Source organism: Peromyscus eremicus, chromosome 1, assembly GCF_949786415.1.
Source record: "Peromyscus eremicus chromosome 1, PerEre_H2_v1, whole genome shotgun sequence".
Lineage (NCBI taxonomy): Eukaryota > Metazoa > Chordata > Mammalia > Rodentia > Cricetidae > Peromyscus > Peromyscus eremicus.
In genome coordinates, this window is record NC_081416.1 from 95,404,022 (window position 1) to 95,422,015 (window position 17,994).

The 17,994-nt window shown below is 46.7% G+C and overlaps 1 protein-coding gene across 2 annotated transcripts; it reads right to left on the reverse strand.

Annotated features, from left to right (window-relative positions):
- Positions 1-112: 112 nt before the first annotated feature.
- On the reverse strand, positions 113-4,892 carry Smpd1 (sphingomyelin phosphodiesterase 1). Of its 2 annotated transcripts, XM_059269382.1 has the most exons (7): positions 4,740-4,892; positions 3,574-4,332; positions 2,370-3,142; positions 1,664-1,835; positions 1,361-1,437; positions 860-1,005; positions 113-734 (listed from the first exon to the last, which is right to left on the reverse strand). In XM_059269382.1, the coding sequence occupies exons 2-7, from the start codon at positions 3,877-3,879 to the stop codon at positions 325-327; spliced, it is 1,884 nt and encodes a 627-aa protein (XP_059125365.1). In that variant the 5' UTR covers positions 3,880-4,332; positions 4,740-4,892; the 3' UTR covers positions 113-324. The 2 variants fall into 2 exon arrangements, with proteins under 2 accessions (XP_059125365.1, XP_059125368.1); XM_059269385.1 differs by lacking the exons at positions 3,574-4,332; positions 4,740-4,892 and adding an exon at positions 3,324-3,528.
- Positions 4,893-17,994: the final 13,102 nt, after the last annotated feature.

The following is a 17,994-nucleotide window of genomic DNA, read 5'->3' on the forward strand; positions in this document are numbered from 1 at the left end:
GAAGAAATTGGGACAGTGTCATCTGGAGTCCAAGTCTCTTTATTTAACAGCCCGGCAGGATCAGGTAGCAGTATAGGGTTAACAGGTGGATAGCACAGGCCTGGGGCTAAACTCTGACCTTGAGAAGACATCAGCCTCAGGGGGAATCCAGATACTGGGCATGGGTAGGGCAGCCAAACCCTCCCCCAAATCCAGCCAAACAAGCTCTCTATGAAAAGGTTTGCTCCCTGGCCTGACAGGGCTCCTTCCCCAGAAGTTTTTGCCAGGTTGACTCAACAGTGCTTAGGAATGTGTCCCTTTCCTAATCCATGAACTTCTGGAACACTAGCACAACAGGGTCCGTGACCACAAGCTATGGACATCTGGGAGGCTCCCATTGGGCATCAAGTGGCGGCAAAGAGCAGGGCTGTCTGCACGGGCTGAGAGCTGGGCACACAGAGTGGCCAGGCGGCAGGGTGTGCCGCAGGGCTCTGAAGGCGGGTGGCCCTTATGGTAGAGAAACCAGAAGGTCTGGAAGAGTTGCTCATTGTCCCGCATGCGGTAGACCAGGTTGTGCCAGGAGGCAGGCAGTGCATCTGGAAGTCCATAGGTTTGTCGAGCCCTGTAGAGGAGCTCCCAGTGTGGTGTGGCTTTTGGTGCATTGGCCTTGGTCAGGTTCAGGATGTAGGTCTCATGGTCTAGGACCACATGGGAGCTTCCGGGGTAGTTTCCATCTATTTGGTAGACCCGGTAACCTGTAAGAAAGGGTTGAGTGGTAAAGAAGGGAACAAAGGCAGCTCTGGGGAGGACCTGCCTTGGCTTCCATCCCTTCTGTCACACCATCTTTAGGATAAGGAATGCTCCCTTCTGCCTCACTCACCAGGGTTAAGGTTGATATAGGTTGTAGCACTGGGCCCCAGGAAGGCTACAGCTAGCGGCCGGCTCAGAGTCTCCTCGTCATAGAAGATCTCAAACTCATCCACATGAGTGTGGCCAAAGAACTGACCAGCCAGAGTGTTTTCATACCTGGCCAGAGACACAGTGACATTAGAAGATTGTAAGGAGGCAGAAATGAGGGTGGGTAGATCTGGGGAGTTAGGGTGGTCGTTCTCCAACTTGTTTAATAGTTCCTCCGCTCCATGGAGAAGGTGAAGATTGTGAGGTGCTTGAGGAAATTGCTTCTCTTCTCTCCCTCCGCCCCAGACAGGGTTTCTGTCTGTGTAACAGCCCTGGCAGTCCTGGAACTCACTTTGTAGACCAGGCTGACCTTGAACTCACAGAGATCACCTGCTCTGCCTCAAGGTGAACTCACAAGGTCACACCCTGCTCTTGAGGGGATTTCAACACTTCAATCTCTACATCCAAGCCCTCTATCTTTTACCTGTCTATAATTTTGTAATAATTCCAGCTCCAGCTCTTGAGGCAATGCCCTGGAGGAATGTGGCCAATTATATGCACCTGAAAGGAGAATTATGGGAATTATCAGAGCACTGAGGAATCCAGACAGCCTTGGGTGGATATGAAGGTCATCAGAGGGTGACCATGGACCCCAGGGAACACTGGAGTTCCAGGAAGTGAAGTGACACTCTCCCGTCCCTGTTCACAGGTCTTAGCTCCACAGCAGCCTGCCTCTTCCCAGCCCCCACTGCACCTACTCCACAGGGTTCATCACACTCCCCCTTACTTTGTCTCCTCGATTCTCAGCAGCCTGAAGCTCCTCCACCAGCCACTGGAGTTGACCAGCCGGATCTGTGGAGTTGATCAAGAGCCAGAAGTTCTCACGGGAACAAAAATTCATATTGAGAGAGATGAGGCGGAGGCCAGGGCGAGGGGTAAGGGCATAGAAGCCCCCAATTCTGAAACAAAGTGAGCAAGAGGTGTCAATACTTGGACAATCCTACTCCTGCACGCCTGGTCCTGTGCCAGGCAGAGGCACACGGGATGTCTCCCACCTCCAGGAGCTCCCATCCTAGCTGAAGACCAAAGCAGCAGTAATTATAGGGCTCCTCTGAGTAAAGAAGGCCCAGAGTGTTGAAGGCTCCAGGAATTCAGGACAGAGATTCAGTGAAGCCAGAGAGCAAAGGCCTTTCTGAGGGAAGATGTTGTGAGCCTGGTCAAGTTGAGAAAAATGGGAGCTATTAAAAGGGGAAGGGAATTCATTTTAAAGGGAGAGCCACCCTAAGTAGACACAAGCTGGGGTGCGGTGAGGTTGCACTGCTTGCTCTGAAAAGAGGGGGCTGGGGATAAGAAAGGGAAGGTGGGGTCAGGTTAGGGAGGGCAGTGGGGAGTGCAGAGGGCACTTGTTAGAACAGAGTCCACCCAGTTCCCTCCTCCCTTTCCCCTTGTCCAGCTTTCTGCTCCCTTCCTGGGTTTCCATGGACAGTAAGTACCTGAGGGTCTGAAGGGCATCAGCTGGTAACCAGGGTTTCCAGGCCTTGGCCATGGCTTCATAGAGCCATTGTGAAGACTGGTTCCCCTTTATGAAGGGGGGAGGGAAGCCATTGACAGGAGTGCTCTCGTGGTTGCCCACAGCAGGGTACACTGGCACAGGCCCCACGAACTTCCTCACGAGGTCTGTAATGGTGGTCAGGGCCCTCAGCTGGTCCTGGCGAGACTGTTGCCAGACATCATGGGCAGGGATGTCTCCTGTCCAGTACACCATATCAAAAGGACCGGCAGGGCCCAGCCCTTTCAACAGGCTCTCTAGAGTTCGAAGGGGTAGGTCACACTTGCTGTACTCGCCCCAGTACCCAGCACCTGCCTGGGAGTTGGGTGGCCAACCAGAGCTCCGGCGGCAGCAGAGTGGATCTGCACAGTTAGGATCTGTGCCCTCCAGGTAGTCATGATCCCAGTGTAGGTCAGTGAGGAAGAGGACACGGCTGACAGGAGCACCTGGGGCTGGTGGGTTCGGTGGTTTGGGGGGTGGCTTCGGCACTGATGGCAAAGAGATGTTCCAAGTTGAAAAGATGTCCCAGTGTCCACAGGAGGGGCCCAGAAGCAAGCCACAAATTTCAGATGGGCTCAGAACTGATCGTGTCCATACCTCCACCATATCATCCTCAAAGAGATGGACAGCTGACTGGCACACATTTAGTGGTGCTATGTTCAGCATCTTGCACATCTTGATGGCCACAGAGCCTACCCGTGCTACGTTGGGCTCCTTCTGTGGTGGAAGGAACCAGTGATGAGAGGTCAGACACAGAGCAAGTGAACCCTGGCCACCACTCCACAGGCTTCCATGTCTAAATCGGGGCTAGGATGAACTCAGTGTCACCATGATAAAGAGGCCTCAGTGCCTCCTACACAGTGCCCTGCGACTCAGGTAGCACCAAGCCCTCACCTACCTACTCTTTAGCTCAGGGTCCTGTATCATTTCAAGCCTAGGATTAGCTAGCTGGCTTTCTCAAGGCACTGTCTATACTCTTACTTTACAAAAGTCACAATGGGGTAGTGGTTAACATGTATAACATGTATACATAGGAAGCACCCTCTATAGGGAATATATTGGACCCCAGGGCATATCAGTTCTCCTCACCCTCCCCGCCGCCCTCCCCCCTCCAACCCCCCTCCCCGCATTCCACCGCAACCGCTCACCTTCAGCCTGTAGTTTAGAGCAGTGAATAAGACTTTGCAGGCGGGGCAGGTGAGGTTCTGCCACCCGAAGGCATTCTGAAGCAGGGGCACTATAGCATTGGATTTGACGGGATGTCCTTGGGCAGGAAGAGGATAAGCTCTGGCAGGAGCCCAGAGAATCATGCAGTCAAACAGAGCCAGCACTAGCGCCAGGCCCAGCCCCATCCAAACGAGTCCCAACTTGGGTGCCGGTAAGGACCTCTCCAGCCTCTGCTCCCAGCCGGCTCTGAAGTGGCCCTGGCCAGATGACACTCCGTGGTGGGGCATTGCCAGGCTTCGTAGACAGGACTGGATCACCCCTCCAGGTCCCACAGGCCGAGGCCCTAGCTGGCACTCGGCCCCGGGTAGCGCTGGACACAGTCAATTACCCTTCGTTGTGGTTGACTGATCACTCAGCAGCCAGCCACAAAACAGCTCCTCCCCTTCCTGTTCCTCTTATTCCCCAGCAGCCGCGGGGAGTGTTGTCAAAGCTTTGGGGGCGGAGCAAAAGGGGGCTCGTCCGCCTTCCCTGATCCTGCCCCTGACACGCCCCATCTCTGCCGGCAGCCCTGAGACGCTGGTGAGAGGCAGGTGCACTTTGCAGTGACAAATGCCTCCACTTTGAGCCACTGCTGCGGGGGGCGCGCTGGCCAGACTGCCCGGTGTTTTCGGGCTGGAACTGGTGGAAGCCCTTAGGAGACTCCCAGGAGCCTTCTTGGTCCGTTTTTTACTTTCAGATTCCTAGAATAGATACCAGACTCAGCTGTCTATTTAACTCGGAAGGGAGACTACAGAGAGAAAGGGCTGGGGTAGTGATCCTTCTATTGAGCGGACTGACCTGCCAAGGAGGTCCCTCCCCTCGGTTTCCACATGCGCTGCCGCCATTACAGCACCCCGAGCCACTTAAGGTTTTGTTAATGTTACTTTATTTTAATTGAAAACTTATTATTATTATTAATTTTATATGTATGGGTATTTTGTATGTATGTGCACCACGTGTGTGGTGTCTGCTGGAGGGCGTAGGATCCCTCGGGATTGGAGTTATACATGTCTTGAGTCGCCATGTAGGTGCTGGGAATTCGACCCAGGTCCTCTAGAAGAGCAGCACTATTAAGTGTGGGGCCTGCCCTGGAGTCTGGTCGACTTACCAGAGGGACATATCCTTAAAGAGAACCGACTTTTCTCTCCTAGTAGCTATTCAATGCCAACAGCTCCTTAGCTGGGAGTGGGACTTTGTTGCCCCAGCACCCAGATTGGAACTTTGTCTAGCCTGAACATCCTGTGCATGCTGTCACAATCGCTGTGAGTTCATTGTATGCAAATTTCTTGTATCCGGAAAACAGCTTCCTTATAGTCATCCACTGCCCCTGGCTCTTTCAATCTTTCACCCCCTCTTTCAGTTCTTTAGCCTTGTGGGCAGAAGTGTGATATAGACCCTATTTAGGGCAGATCACTTTGAAGTCTCTTGTTCTCTGTGTTGATCAGTTATAGGTGTTGGTATTAACTCTCATCTGCTTCAAGAAGCTTCTCTGTTGAGGGTTGAGAAGTGCTCTCTAATCTATGGGTACAGATAAAAGACACTAGAGTCATTTAATTACTCTGCCTATTTAGCAGTATGATAGTAGTAGGTTTTTCCCTAGGGCCTGTGACCTATCTAACCACAGGTCCTTAGCCCTGATAATGGTATGGGTGCCCTGATAATGGTATGGGTGCCCTGATAATGGTATGGGTCCCATCTCATCTCACGGAGGTCTTAAATCCAATCAGAAAGCAGTCACTTAAGTGCTTTAAGTCTTCTTTTGTTTGTTTGGTTTTTTTTACTTTAAGACAGGATCTCACTGTGTCTTGGCCCAGCCTCCACAGTGCTGGCTGGCTTTACAAATGGGTGCCAGGCAACAGTCTCCTAGTGTAGCTATATCTGAGAATCTGATTCAGAATTCTTTGGATAGAAGGGACTTTGGGCTCACATAAGAATGTCATTTCCTTCCTTTTAATAAAAGAAGGGTTGGGTGTGCTCCTATAATCCCTGCACTTGGGAAGTGGAAATAGGAAGATCAGGCATTAAAGGCCACCCTCAGTTACAAAGTCAGTTTGAGAAGTTTGAGTCCACCCTGGACTGCACCAAAGTATGTCTCAAAAAAAAAATTAGGAAGAGGAATTATATCCCCAGTGGTAAAAGGTTTAATTATATTGAATCTTTAAATGTGCTAAACACTAGTCTGGGCTCTTTATAATGACTAATTTTCAGTTCTCACCCCAATCCCACAAATAACGATAATACCACCATTCTTGAGCTGAGTGTGATGGCACACGCTGGTAATCCTATCACTTGAGAGGTGGAGGCAGGAGAAACAGGAGCTTAAGGTCATCCTTATCTATGTAACAAGTCTGATCAGTCTGAGCTGCTTGAGACTCTGCCTCCAAGCAAAATTAAACAAAACTCTTGCTGTTCCCACTCTGCTGATGAGAAAACTAAGACAAAGGCATTTTACAACAGCAAATTTAATCTGTTGGATTCCTACAACAGTCTAAGAGTCCAAACTACGAAACCGAAACCCTGCTAGTGGTTTTCTTAGAGGATGCATTTCATGGGACTCTCCCCCTGCCTTGTAGACTTCATTTCAGATAATCATGATAATTACCCAACAAATTCCAAGATTATATGCTGGACTTCCCTGAGGGCTCCGAGTTAACTCAATTCTTACAACAAATTTAGGCATTAGGTACAATTTTCCTGCCATGTTTCCCAGGATCCTCTTGGATATCAAAGCTCAAGAATGCTCAGGCCCCTCCCTTCTGTAGAATGGAGTAGTGCTGCACTTGCATGTAAGTTACACACATTTATATACTTTAAATCCTGTATAGACTGCTTAGTCTTAATAGTAACAATAGTTGTTACATTGTATTGCTAACAAGAAAAAAGTTGGTACATGTTTAGTACAGGCATTATCTCCCTACCCCCACGTTATTTCTGATCTGGCTGTTTGAATCTTCAAATAAAAAATTCCAGGGGCTGGAGAGGTGGTGGCTCAGGGGTTAGGAGCACAGACTGTTTTTCCAGAGGACTGGGGTTCAAGTCCCAGCACCCACATGGCAGCTCACAACTGTCTGTAACTCCCATTCTAAGAGATCCAGACACCTTCACACCAATGCACATAAAATAAAGTTAAATTATTAAAAAAAATTCCATTTATTTATTTACTTTATGTAGCTGCGTATTTTGACTTCATGTATGTACTCGCACCATGAGAATGCCTCACAGTGCTTGGTGAGGTCAGAAGAAAATGACAGATTTCCTGAAACTGAGGTTGCCAGGGGTTCTTAGTTTCCATGTGGGCACCTGGAATCAAACCTGGACCCTCTACAAAATCAACAAATGCTCTAAACTGCTGAGCCATCTCTCTAGCCCCAAAGCTTCAGATTTGAACTGGACACCGACACACTCAGAGCCTCAGAATGAATAGAAAGATTCCTTTAAACTGAAACTACTTCAGTGATACCCAAAGATCTCTGTGAAGCTTCTGGTGGCTGAACGAAAGCAGACACTTCCAAGAAGTGAAGACTGCCCTGAAGTATACTTCCTGGGGGGCAGGGTGGAGGTGGTGCATCTATTCGGGGGGACTGACAGTAAACTTAGCCATAGATCCTCACTTCAGAGACCTGTTATGGTTCTAAAGAGGCCATCAAAACCACAGCCACAGATGTACAGACAAGCACACACTTTATCATGTCTTTGTCCCCCCCCTCCCCCGCCCCCACCAGACAGGGTTTCTCTATGTTGCTCTGACCGTCCTGCAACTCACTTTGTAGACCTGTAGGCCTCCACTCACAGAAACCCATCTGCCTCTGTCTCCCAGGTGCTGGGATTAAATTTGTGGGACACTACAGCCCACACACCTTTGTTGTCTTAAAAACTGTTTGTGATACCTAAAACAACAACAAACAAACAAACAAACAACAAACAAAAAACAAAAAGCAAAAGCTATTTGTTCTCCTCCCTAGGAGCTCTTCACTCCTTCCCTGTCTTCCTTTCCCTCATTCCCTTCCTTCCTTCTTTTGTTTATCTGTGTATGTATGTATGTATGTATGTATGTATGTATGTATGTATGTCTATCTGTCTGTCTATCTATCTATCTATCTGTCTATCTATCTATCATCAGTCATCTATCCTCTATTTTTGGGATTGGGTCTCATGTAGCTGGTCTATGCTAGCAGGTTTGTGATGTTCAGGTGGTTACATGCTGCCTCCTTTCTCTTTGTTTTGGAGGGCACCTTCTCTCTACCATATCTTGCTGTCTCTGAATCCCGCTAAGTAGTAATATTTCCTTAGACCAGTCTTGGCCTGTACAGAAGAACCCTTATGATCTCCTGGGGCGTCTGGTTCCCCCTTCACCTTACATTCCTGATTGCTTTAGTAAACTGCATGTCCCTGAAGTCCATGAAACAGTTACTCGGTGGCGATTTGGGCTTTATACATATCTTCTCAAAGCCCACTTTGTGAAGGTCTGAAGTCGTTTCTGTCAATTGAAGCATTTCTACCTCACTTAGACCATCATTTAAAATTTTTTCTGTCAATGAATTGCTTTCATCTTGTTGTATTTTTTCCTCAGAATATTAACAGCACTGAGCAATAGCTAGCAAATTCTCATATCATTATAATTAACATTTTCCAAAAAGTCTGATTCACAGGCCAGATGCTATGGCTCACCCTTGTAATCTCAGCACACGAGGTGAGGCAAGAGGATTGCTGTGGGTTTAAGGCCAGCATGAGCAACACAGTAAGCTCCAGGGCAGCTTGAACTGCGTAATGTGACCTTGTCTCCAGAAAACAACCAAAAGAGCACAATTCACTAAGTCAATTAATACATTCCTTTTTACTACCATGTCATCCTGTTTTGTTAGGACCTTTCCTGAGTGTCGCTTAGCTGCTGATGGATATTGTCTTTGTTACCAGCTGGGTGGTAAGTGACCCATCCTCTTCACCCCCATGTCAATCCAGCATCTGTTTTCTCAGAGCACTCCTAGCACTGACACCTGGAGATCAGGCTTCTCAGGACCACAAGCTAGAGATGAACATGCAGGAGGGTTATCATGGGTTGCATTCAGAATCAGCATCTGAAAAGGGAAGGAAGGAAAGAGGATTGGGTGAGTAGAGTCTCTACAGAGGCCTCAGCTGATCCTACAGCAGATTTTAAGGAGGCAACCTTCAGAGCTGTTCCAAGCAAAGGGAAGGATGCTGGATTTTTATTCTTCTCTAAGTCGGTCAGTCCCAGGATGTGCGCTGCCTCTGGAATGGATGTGGCCACAGACAAGGTGACTCTTATAGGTAGAGGGTCCTTCAGAGGCTGAGGGTCATGGCCCATAGAGTAGCAGATGTGCAGAGGGAAATCTGGGCCTCACATAGTACCCACTACACCCTCCTTCTCAGTGTCTGTCTTGGTAGAGGGTTCCAGTATAAAACCTATGCCATTATGAACAAGGCTGGGGATGAGAGTGACAAGAACTGCCTTATTCTTAAACATGTTGGGACCTTAGAACCTCTTGTGGGGTTGTCTGCATAGTGAGCAGCACTGGGGGAAGGGTTGTTGCATGAAGATTCAAGGCTTCAGAGTCTGGAGAGATGGCTCAGTGGTTAAGAGCACTTACTGCTTTTGCAGAGAACCCAGATTCTATTCCCAGAATCCACATCGCCACTCACAACCATCTATAACTCCTCCATGGGATCCTACATTCTTTTATGATCTCCCAGACACCAGGCATGCATGTGCTATCATACATACATACAGGAAAAACATTGATACACATAAAATAAAAATAAATAAATCTTAAAAAAAAAAGACCTAAGGCTTATATAGTCCCTGTCACCACAGGGATTAGGTGTCAAGTTGGTCAGTGTGAGCTGTCTGAATAGGGCTGAAAATTTCTAGTTAAATTTGAGTAATTTGTCTTTGTTTGTTTTATTATTTTCAAAAAAATAGGGTCTCAGGTTGCTCAGTCTGGCTTCAAACTAGCCACGTGTCTTGGATGAACCTGAACTTAGGATTTTCACGCCTGCCATTCCCCAGTGCTGGGATCCTTGGTCTCTGCCACCAAGCCTGCTTCTCTTGCAGTGCTAGGAGTCAAACCTGGGTTTTTGTGCAGGATAGACAAGCAGTCTACCACGGAGCTAATTCCTACCTTGGGGTAACTTGGTGAGCACCTGTTTACGATGCCTGGGTTCTCGGTGGCAGGGGACCAGTGTAAATTCTGCACAGGTGGCCAATCAACTCTTCAACTGCCCAGGAAACTACAAATGGACTCCAGAAGGCCAAAGCCAACATCTTCAAGTTTGAGTGGGGAAAGGTCTCCCTCCTGTGGAAATTTTAGGGAGTACTAGTGAACTAAGAGTTATTTAGAAGCAGGGAATTCCAATACCCTGAAATAGACTCCCCTGTAGCAGAGGTGGTGCTCAAGCTCTTAAGGGGGGCTTTATATTCGGGCCACCTGGGTTTGGATCCTAGTTCTGCCGCTGACTATTTGTGTGACTCTGAACAAAGCACGTCATTACCCAGCTCTTCCGATTTCTGGGATTATAGGTGTGTGTGACCACAGTAAACATGGCATGATTTAATTGATATTAAATGTCACATGTAGTTATCTGGTGGGGGGGGGTAGGGGAGAGGAGAGATAAAATGTTATATGAAATTTGGATTTTAGTGTCAATAAATAAAGTTTTTTTTTGTACAGTGCCATCCTGATCATTATGCATTATCTCTATCAGCTTTTACACTATGTCAGAGATAAGTAATCCCAGCAGGGGTAGTATGAGTCTCAACACATGAAGCGTTTGTGCTCTTAGTCTTTATAGAGAATATTTGCTAAGCCCTGTTATTATTATTATTTTTTTTGAGACAGGGTCTCACTATGTAGTCCTGGCTGGCTTGGACTCAATCTATAGACCAGGCTAGCTTCAAACTCAGAAGAGCTGGGATTAAAGGTGTATGCCATCACATCCAGATATATTCTGTTATAGATCTGGGAAGTAGTCACATTGTCTTGAAGAACATTGGAATTTCTCTAGTGGTGGGAATGTAGATAGATAAGCAAAGGTATAAGGTTCAGTGTGGTGCTTCAGCACACACAGTGTGTATCTGCATTGCCCAACAAGTTGGTAATTCAGATGTCTACACTTACCCTGGGGGAGGGACCACAGCCATCTGAGAGTGAGGAAATTGGTGGTGACCAGGCGATCTGGAGACAGAGGGTCAGACCAGAGTGACTGTCTTGCCACAGTTGGCATCAAGATGACTGGGCAGCTTGTGCCTCCTCCATCATCATGAGGAGGCAACGAAGCCAAGCTCTGCTGGTTCCTGTCAACACAGGACAGGAACCATGGACATACGATGATCCATTCAGAGCTGCCTCACAGCGTGTATGGCATGAGATCCTCCCCTGTGCCCTGAGACATTGCTGTCTCCAGCTACACAGTTCCACGTGGACACCTCACTTCTGGTGACTCAGAGATGTGTAATGGGAACTTGATGTAGAAAAGAATGTTTCAACCCTGAGGGCTGAACAAGGGGAAATCCAGTTGGTAAACCCAGAGATTTTTACATTTCTCACCATGTCTAGTCTCTGAAGAAACTGAGCCCTAGAGGCACTTTTCCGCCAGCTATGAGCATACACAATGGCTCCCACCCCTACTGCAATAGCTCTCTGACCTCATCCATGCATCTAGTCTAGCTGGACCTGCTGGGAAAGGCCTGTAATTCCAGCTACACAGGAAGCTGAGGCAGGGGGATTACAAACTCAAGTTCAAGGGCAGCCTGAAAAACTTATAACCTGTCTCATAATAAAAAGTAAAGACAGGCATAAGGATGTACCTCCAGCATGAGGAAGACCCTAGGTCTGATGTCAGTACCACAAATGACTCTCAAATGCCCAGTCCTTCTCCCTTTCTTTTTCTCCCTGTGTGTCTACCCCATCATGGCTTCCTGTCCACACAAATCATACTCTATAATCTAACATCATAATAGTTCTGTCACAGATACTCTCAGTTCCTGGGCCTCTTTCCCTCCCTCTCTTCCTTCCTTGACAGGTTCTCTTGTAGCCCAGACTGGCTTTGAGCTTTAATGTAGCTGAAGACGATCTTGAATTTCCAATCCTCTCTCCTCCCTCCACCTCCCAAATGCTGAAATTACAGGCATGTACCACCATGCTTGATTTATACAGCACTGGGGATCAAATCCAGGGCTCCACACATGCTAGATAAGCACTCTACCAACTGAGCTACATCCCTAGCCCCTTCTGTGGGGGCTTTCACCTCTGAAAGAATCCCAACAGGAAGAGACTCAAGCTCGCCCTTTCTGCTCCTGAACTTGAATAGCGGAAAAGAGAAGGCTCTATGGCTGACAAAAAGGATGCAGTGCTAAAGTCACGACTTCACAGGGCTCTGCTTCAGGTTTCCGGTTGCCACGATCAATCCTGTCTATCATAACCGGTTCACAACTTGGCAGATAATTTCATATTGCTGATTCCTCTGCCGCCATAACACCCACCCTGCTACTCCAATACCCACAGTGATTTTGCCTTCTCTATAATAGATAACTTAAGAGCCATGCAGATTAAAATTCCATCGTTTTAACAAATTGAGCCCTACGTGACAGTCATCCTCTTCCTGTCTCCCGCCTTACATCCTAGAAGCCACAGCAAGCACCACAGCACTCAGGATGTGGTGTGCATCTTTTTCTCCAAATGACAAAACAGGTTCAGAGACTTAAGTAACTTGGCTCGGATCACACAGCCAGGAAGTAGGAAAGCCGTGTTCCCAGCAGTGAAGGTACTCTTCCTTCTAAGAAGGGTTGGCATTGCTCTGCATCTCACTCTGTTTATTCTCTTTGAACTATATTGGTGATCTCTCCCCTTAGTTTTACCGTCCATGTTGAGTAACAGAAAGCTGCAAATGGCAGCGAAAGCACTGGAATAAACTCAGTACTTATGCCTCTCTCACCGACCGACTCTGTCCCATCTTCTTTCCCCACACCCCACCGAGAAACTCTTGTCAGAGGTTGGCTTATATGAGCCCAAGATTTATTTCAGTTTGTGAAATAGTCACAGATCTCAAGATGCCATGTGACATTCCCAGACAGCATGCCTCAGGGTTACACATGACTGTAAAGGTGGGAAACACGTCACACTGCAAATAACCAAGGAACCATTCATTTTATTATTATTTTTAAGATATTTGTTTATTCATTTGTTTATCATTCATATTTGTGTACAGGTATGTGCAGGGTGAGCTTACCACAGACCAAAAGCTGGTTCCCTCAGAGCTGGTGTTTGTGGAAAGTCCAGCTTGTCACATGGGTGCTGGGATCTGAACTCTAATCTTCATGATTGAGCAGCGTATACTCTTAGCTGATGAGCCACTGTGAGAGCCAAAGTTAGGTTTTGTCTTATTACTGTGCCTAAAAGATCCATGAAACAAAAATGCCTCTGATCTGCAAGCCCCTGGCCCCAGGAAAGACAGTTCCTGAAACGCTGGAGGCTGTGTAAGATAACAAGCCACAGGTCTTCACTCCCCTTAAACAAGTTTGTTCGACCCAGCTACACTGGAAGTGCTTGATCACACGTGGGCGGGAGGATCAAGTCAGGAAATACATCAGGATGAATGCTTGCCTCTGATTGGACCTGATGGGAAATACGGTGAATTGTGGGTTTGTCTTTTTAAGCCCCATGCAGGCTGTGACTTAGGGTCATTTTATGGAAAACTGGAGATGGACCTGGCCAGAAAGTCCATCAGCCTGGCCAATATTTAGTTAAAGCTTGCTTCAAATTTGAGTTTAAACGGTGGGAGTGGTCTTATTCTCCACCGGTGGGATTAACACTACCTTTCTGGCCTTTATGATGGGTAATTTGAAATCAGGAACAGAAAAAAAAAGTATCTTCCACTCTTTGTCTGGATAAGAAGTAAGCTGGAGCTGGGCAGTCGTGGCACATACTTTTAATCCCAGCGCTCAGGAGGCAGAAGCAGGCAGATCTCTGAGTTCGAGGCCAGCCTGGTCTAGAGAGTGAGTTCCAGGACAGCCAGGGCTAAACAGAGAAATCCTGTCTAAAACAAAACAAAACAAAACCCCAAAACAATAACAAAAAAGAAGTAAGCTGGAGATGTTTAAAAAATGACTGTGGGATTGGGGTGGGGAAGTGGAAGGATGGCTCCGCAGTTAAGAGCGCTTATAATCCCTGCACAGGATCCAGGTTTGTTTCCCAGCACACACATCATGAGTGCTCACAGACAGGCACTGAAGAAACCGGGACCATTAGTCACAAAGGATCATTTCATCGATGGAGGAAATGTATACCCTGTTTGGGTGGGAGCTCCACCTCAACCCCTGGCACCCTGGTATCCCTATACCCAAAGAATCTGGAATGTTTGGAAGGAGTCTGGTGGAAGATCCACCTCAACTCCCTTCCGCTATCTCTTTCCCTAAACCCGCCCCTTCAAAGCCCACTACACACAGCTCCTCCCCCAGAGAGGCTCAAGACCACTCCCACAGGGCTTATAAGCTGCATCTCAGAAAACAAGACATGTGGTTCATTCGATCTCAGCCCCGTCTTCTCTCTGAGGGGTCGGGAATCACCCGGGAACGCTTTACCCAGTAAACCTGGGTTTTTCCAATTCGGTCTGATGTGGCGGAGAGGTCTTCAGGGTGCAAAAGACTTATCTTACCCCTTTCCACCTAGAAGGCTGAGAGTGGATGTTGTTAATATCCTGATGACCCTTGTTATCTGTAGGTACAGTCCTCATCCAAAGCCCATAGAATGTTTATCCCAGACTCTCCTCCCTAGACATTTATCTTTAGCTTTGTTTCTCAGTCAACAGAACCCACCCTTATGGGAAATGTTTCATGTACTATATAGCCTGGTGCTTTCTACATTATTTTGGTCAGAGACCACATCAGATCCTAGGCCCTTAAACTATAGAGCCCATTTTCATGGTAGAGGTCACATGTTCTTTGCAAGAGTTTTGATGTAGTCATGCCTTAAGCTTTATTGTGCGTGTGGGGTTGAGATAATTGTTACCAGGAAACTTTTTCCCAAAATTATACTGTACATAAATATGTCTAAAATAAACTGGCCTGGTGTCAGACTCCAGAAGTCTGACCCAGGCTAGCTAAGTCAGGCTGAACTGAGCTTCCCTCTTACCTCACTTGGATGTTTCTCTACTGACCATGGTGCTTGCTGGGACCCCCATAACAACCATCTGCAACTCCAGGTCCAGGGGCTTTGAGATGCCATCTTCTGACTTCTGTGGGTCCTTCAGATATACATGTAGGCAACACCTCCCATACACATAAAATAAAATAAATCTAAACGATATTTTTAAGCAGCCAAGGAAGTGGTCTAGTTCCTTATCTTACAAGTATGGCTTTGATTTCTACCTTTAGATTGACAAATTTCCACTACTCTAGCACAAAAGACATAGCAAACATCAGTGACAAGAAGTTGGTGATTTGAGTAAAGTCAGGAAACAGCACTACAGTCAGTACACAGGCCAATTGATTAGGGAAGCGTAATAATATTTGGATGTATAGGGACATTACTCTACTTCCACTCTGGTGTCATAGGATAAGTAGAACCAGCTGCTTTAAGGAATTATTCCAAGCGTGAGTGACGAAACCCAGTTCAGCCTGACTGTAGCTTCTCGTCATTGTCCAAGCGAATCTGTGCGAAAGGGATCTAGGCAGACAGAGCTTATTTCATCTTCATTTCATACCTCATAAAGCTTTTCCACATGTTGAAAGCCAAACATTGTGTAGGAGAGAGAGATGGGGAAATGAGTGGAAGATAAAGATCAAGCAGATGATGGAGGCTTGCAGTGAGTGGTGAAGCTTTCCTTTATTCCTCCCCTCCCCTCCCTTCTCCCTTCCTCTTCTCTCCCTACCCTCCTCTCCTCTCCTTTCTTTCCTTTTCTTCCTTCCTTTCCCCTCTCCCCTCCCTCTTCCTTTCCCTTCTTCTCCCTTCCTCTTCTCTCCCCTTCCCTCTCTCTCCCTTCTCTTCTCTTCTCATCCCCTTCTCTTCACTCCCTTCATTTCCTCTCCCCTTTTCTGTTCCTTTGTTTCTCCTCTTCCTTCCTTCTTCCTTTTTTTTTTTTTTTTTTTTTTGTAAACTGTAGTATACACGTGTGCATGTATGTCTGTACAGAGAGAGGCAGGTGAGGACACAAGTCGGGTTTGGTCATCATCTGCCATTCTTTCGGCAACAGGGTCTCTTGATTGCTGCTGTGTGTACGAGCTGCTGGCCTTCCAGCTTCTCTCTCTCTGTCTCCCACCTCTCTGTAGGACTGCTGGGGTTACAGACGCCACAGTCTGGCTTTATCTGGGTTCTTGGGATCAAAACTCGAGTCCTCATGTTGGTGTATCAAGCACTTTCTTTCCCCCTGAACCATTTTCCCAATCCCCTGCCCCCCACTTTGTGTCTCCTCAAAGAGAACAAGAGATACTTTTGGTCACTCCTCACTGCATCTGAGTAAACTTGCCTTGGTATTCCCTTTGCATTCTCATGGCTGTGGAGGGTGGTCTGTAGAAGTTCAAAGAATGTGCTGAGTTTTGGAGTGACTCAAGAGTTCCAACTGATTTTTATTTTGGTGTCCTTTCGGGACTGATGTATAAATATAGTTCCTGTGTTCAGAAGATGAAAGGTTCAGCTGGGGTTAAAGTGACCACGAAAGGCTTAGGGAAGCAGTGGCTAACAGCTTTCTGTAGGATGCAAGAGGTTTCGACTGACATGCAGAAGGGCAGGGAGGTCCAAGCAAGTCTGGAAACAGGTTCGGGCTCAGACAGTGACATTGACCTCAGTTTAGATCCTTTTGTTGAAGTATGTTTGAATTACATTTAAAAACAGGCAACACATTTACATGAGTCTAGATTCAGAAGGTTCCAAAGGGTGTAGAGTGGAAAGTCTGAGGAAAATGGAGCTGTCCTCTTTGTTCCCGGCCGCCAAGCTCCTCTCACCGAAGACAAACATTGCTAGCATCTACTCTCTGTAGATATTCTTTGTGTTACTTTGCTTGTGTGATAGGATTCATGAATGACACTTGAGAGTTCTGGTTTGTGCTCTCTGTGACTGAACCCGGGCACCTTTTTGTATTTCTAGCCATCAGTACAGTTTTTATTTGATTTCTTTCCTTTACCCATTTTTTTTCTTGAATTGTTGGATTTTTTAAGATTTATTTTTATTTTTACATGTATAGGTATTGTTCATGCATGTATTTCTTGCACATATGCATTCCTTGATGCCCACAGAGGCCAGAAGAGGGTTTCAGATCCCCTAAAACTGAAGTTATAGACAGTTGTAAACCTCCATGTGGGTGCTGGGAATTGAACCTGGGTCTTCTGAAAGAGCAGCCAGTGCTCTTCACTGCTGAGGCATTTCTCCAGCCTGATTGTTGCTGTTATAAATTTCTACGAATTTCTTTTCTCATAGAGAGATTGACCTTTGATACTGTTAGTAGTTTCCATGTTGAACTGGGCAGCACATGGGAGAGAGGCAGGAGGGTTAGGAGTTCAAAGTCACCCTCAGCCATGCAGCAACGTTAGTTAAGCCAGCCCGAGACTTTAGAAAACTTGTCTCAAAACAAAACAGATGCTTCAATTGTTTTTTCTATTTTTTTTCCCTTTTAGCAGCTATTGGAATGCAGAACTTTTTAAAAGTTTAACTTTTATTTTATGAATTCTGTTTTTTTCTCCATATCTATTTTGCCTTTCTTCCAGAAGAAAAGAACTAGGAATGTCAGATGTGGTGTCTGTCACATGCCTGTAATACCCAACTTGGGAGTTGGAGGTAGAAAGAGCAGGAACTTAAGGGCATCAGCTTCACAGAGAGTTCTAAGACAGCCTGGACCACAAGAGATAAATCTCATAGAACAACGAAAAGAAGACAGGAGCTGTTGCCTGTGTGGACCCCTCACCTGGACTTGGATAGCATCTTTGAGCTCAGCTGGTCCCAAGTGCCAGAAGATTATGGGCATTAGTGATTAACTAATGTTGTGGAAATATTTCTTACTTCCTAGGAGGCTGGAACTTTTACTGGACCTCACAACTGCAGTAAATAATATACCTGAACGATAGTTATGCCATTTTGTGAAAGTATTCCTAAGAATACTTCAAGTGCTAAAACCGTCTTGGGTGAACTGGCCTCCGGCCATGTAAACTAGCCATAAATTCCTATACAGCGTGTCTCTGACCTCAAGGTTCTGAGAACAGCCTTCCCAGTGCTGGGACTAAAGGTGTGTGACTCTATTTTTCTTTTTTAAAATACAGAACACTTCCTGTCCTGAGCTCTTGTTCTAGCTTTCCTCCACGATGGACTTCAACTTGTAAGTTTTAATAAACCCTTTCCACTTCCCCTACAAAAGAAGAAAAA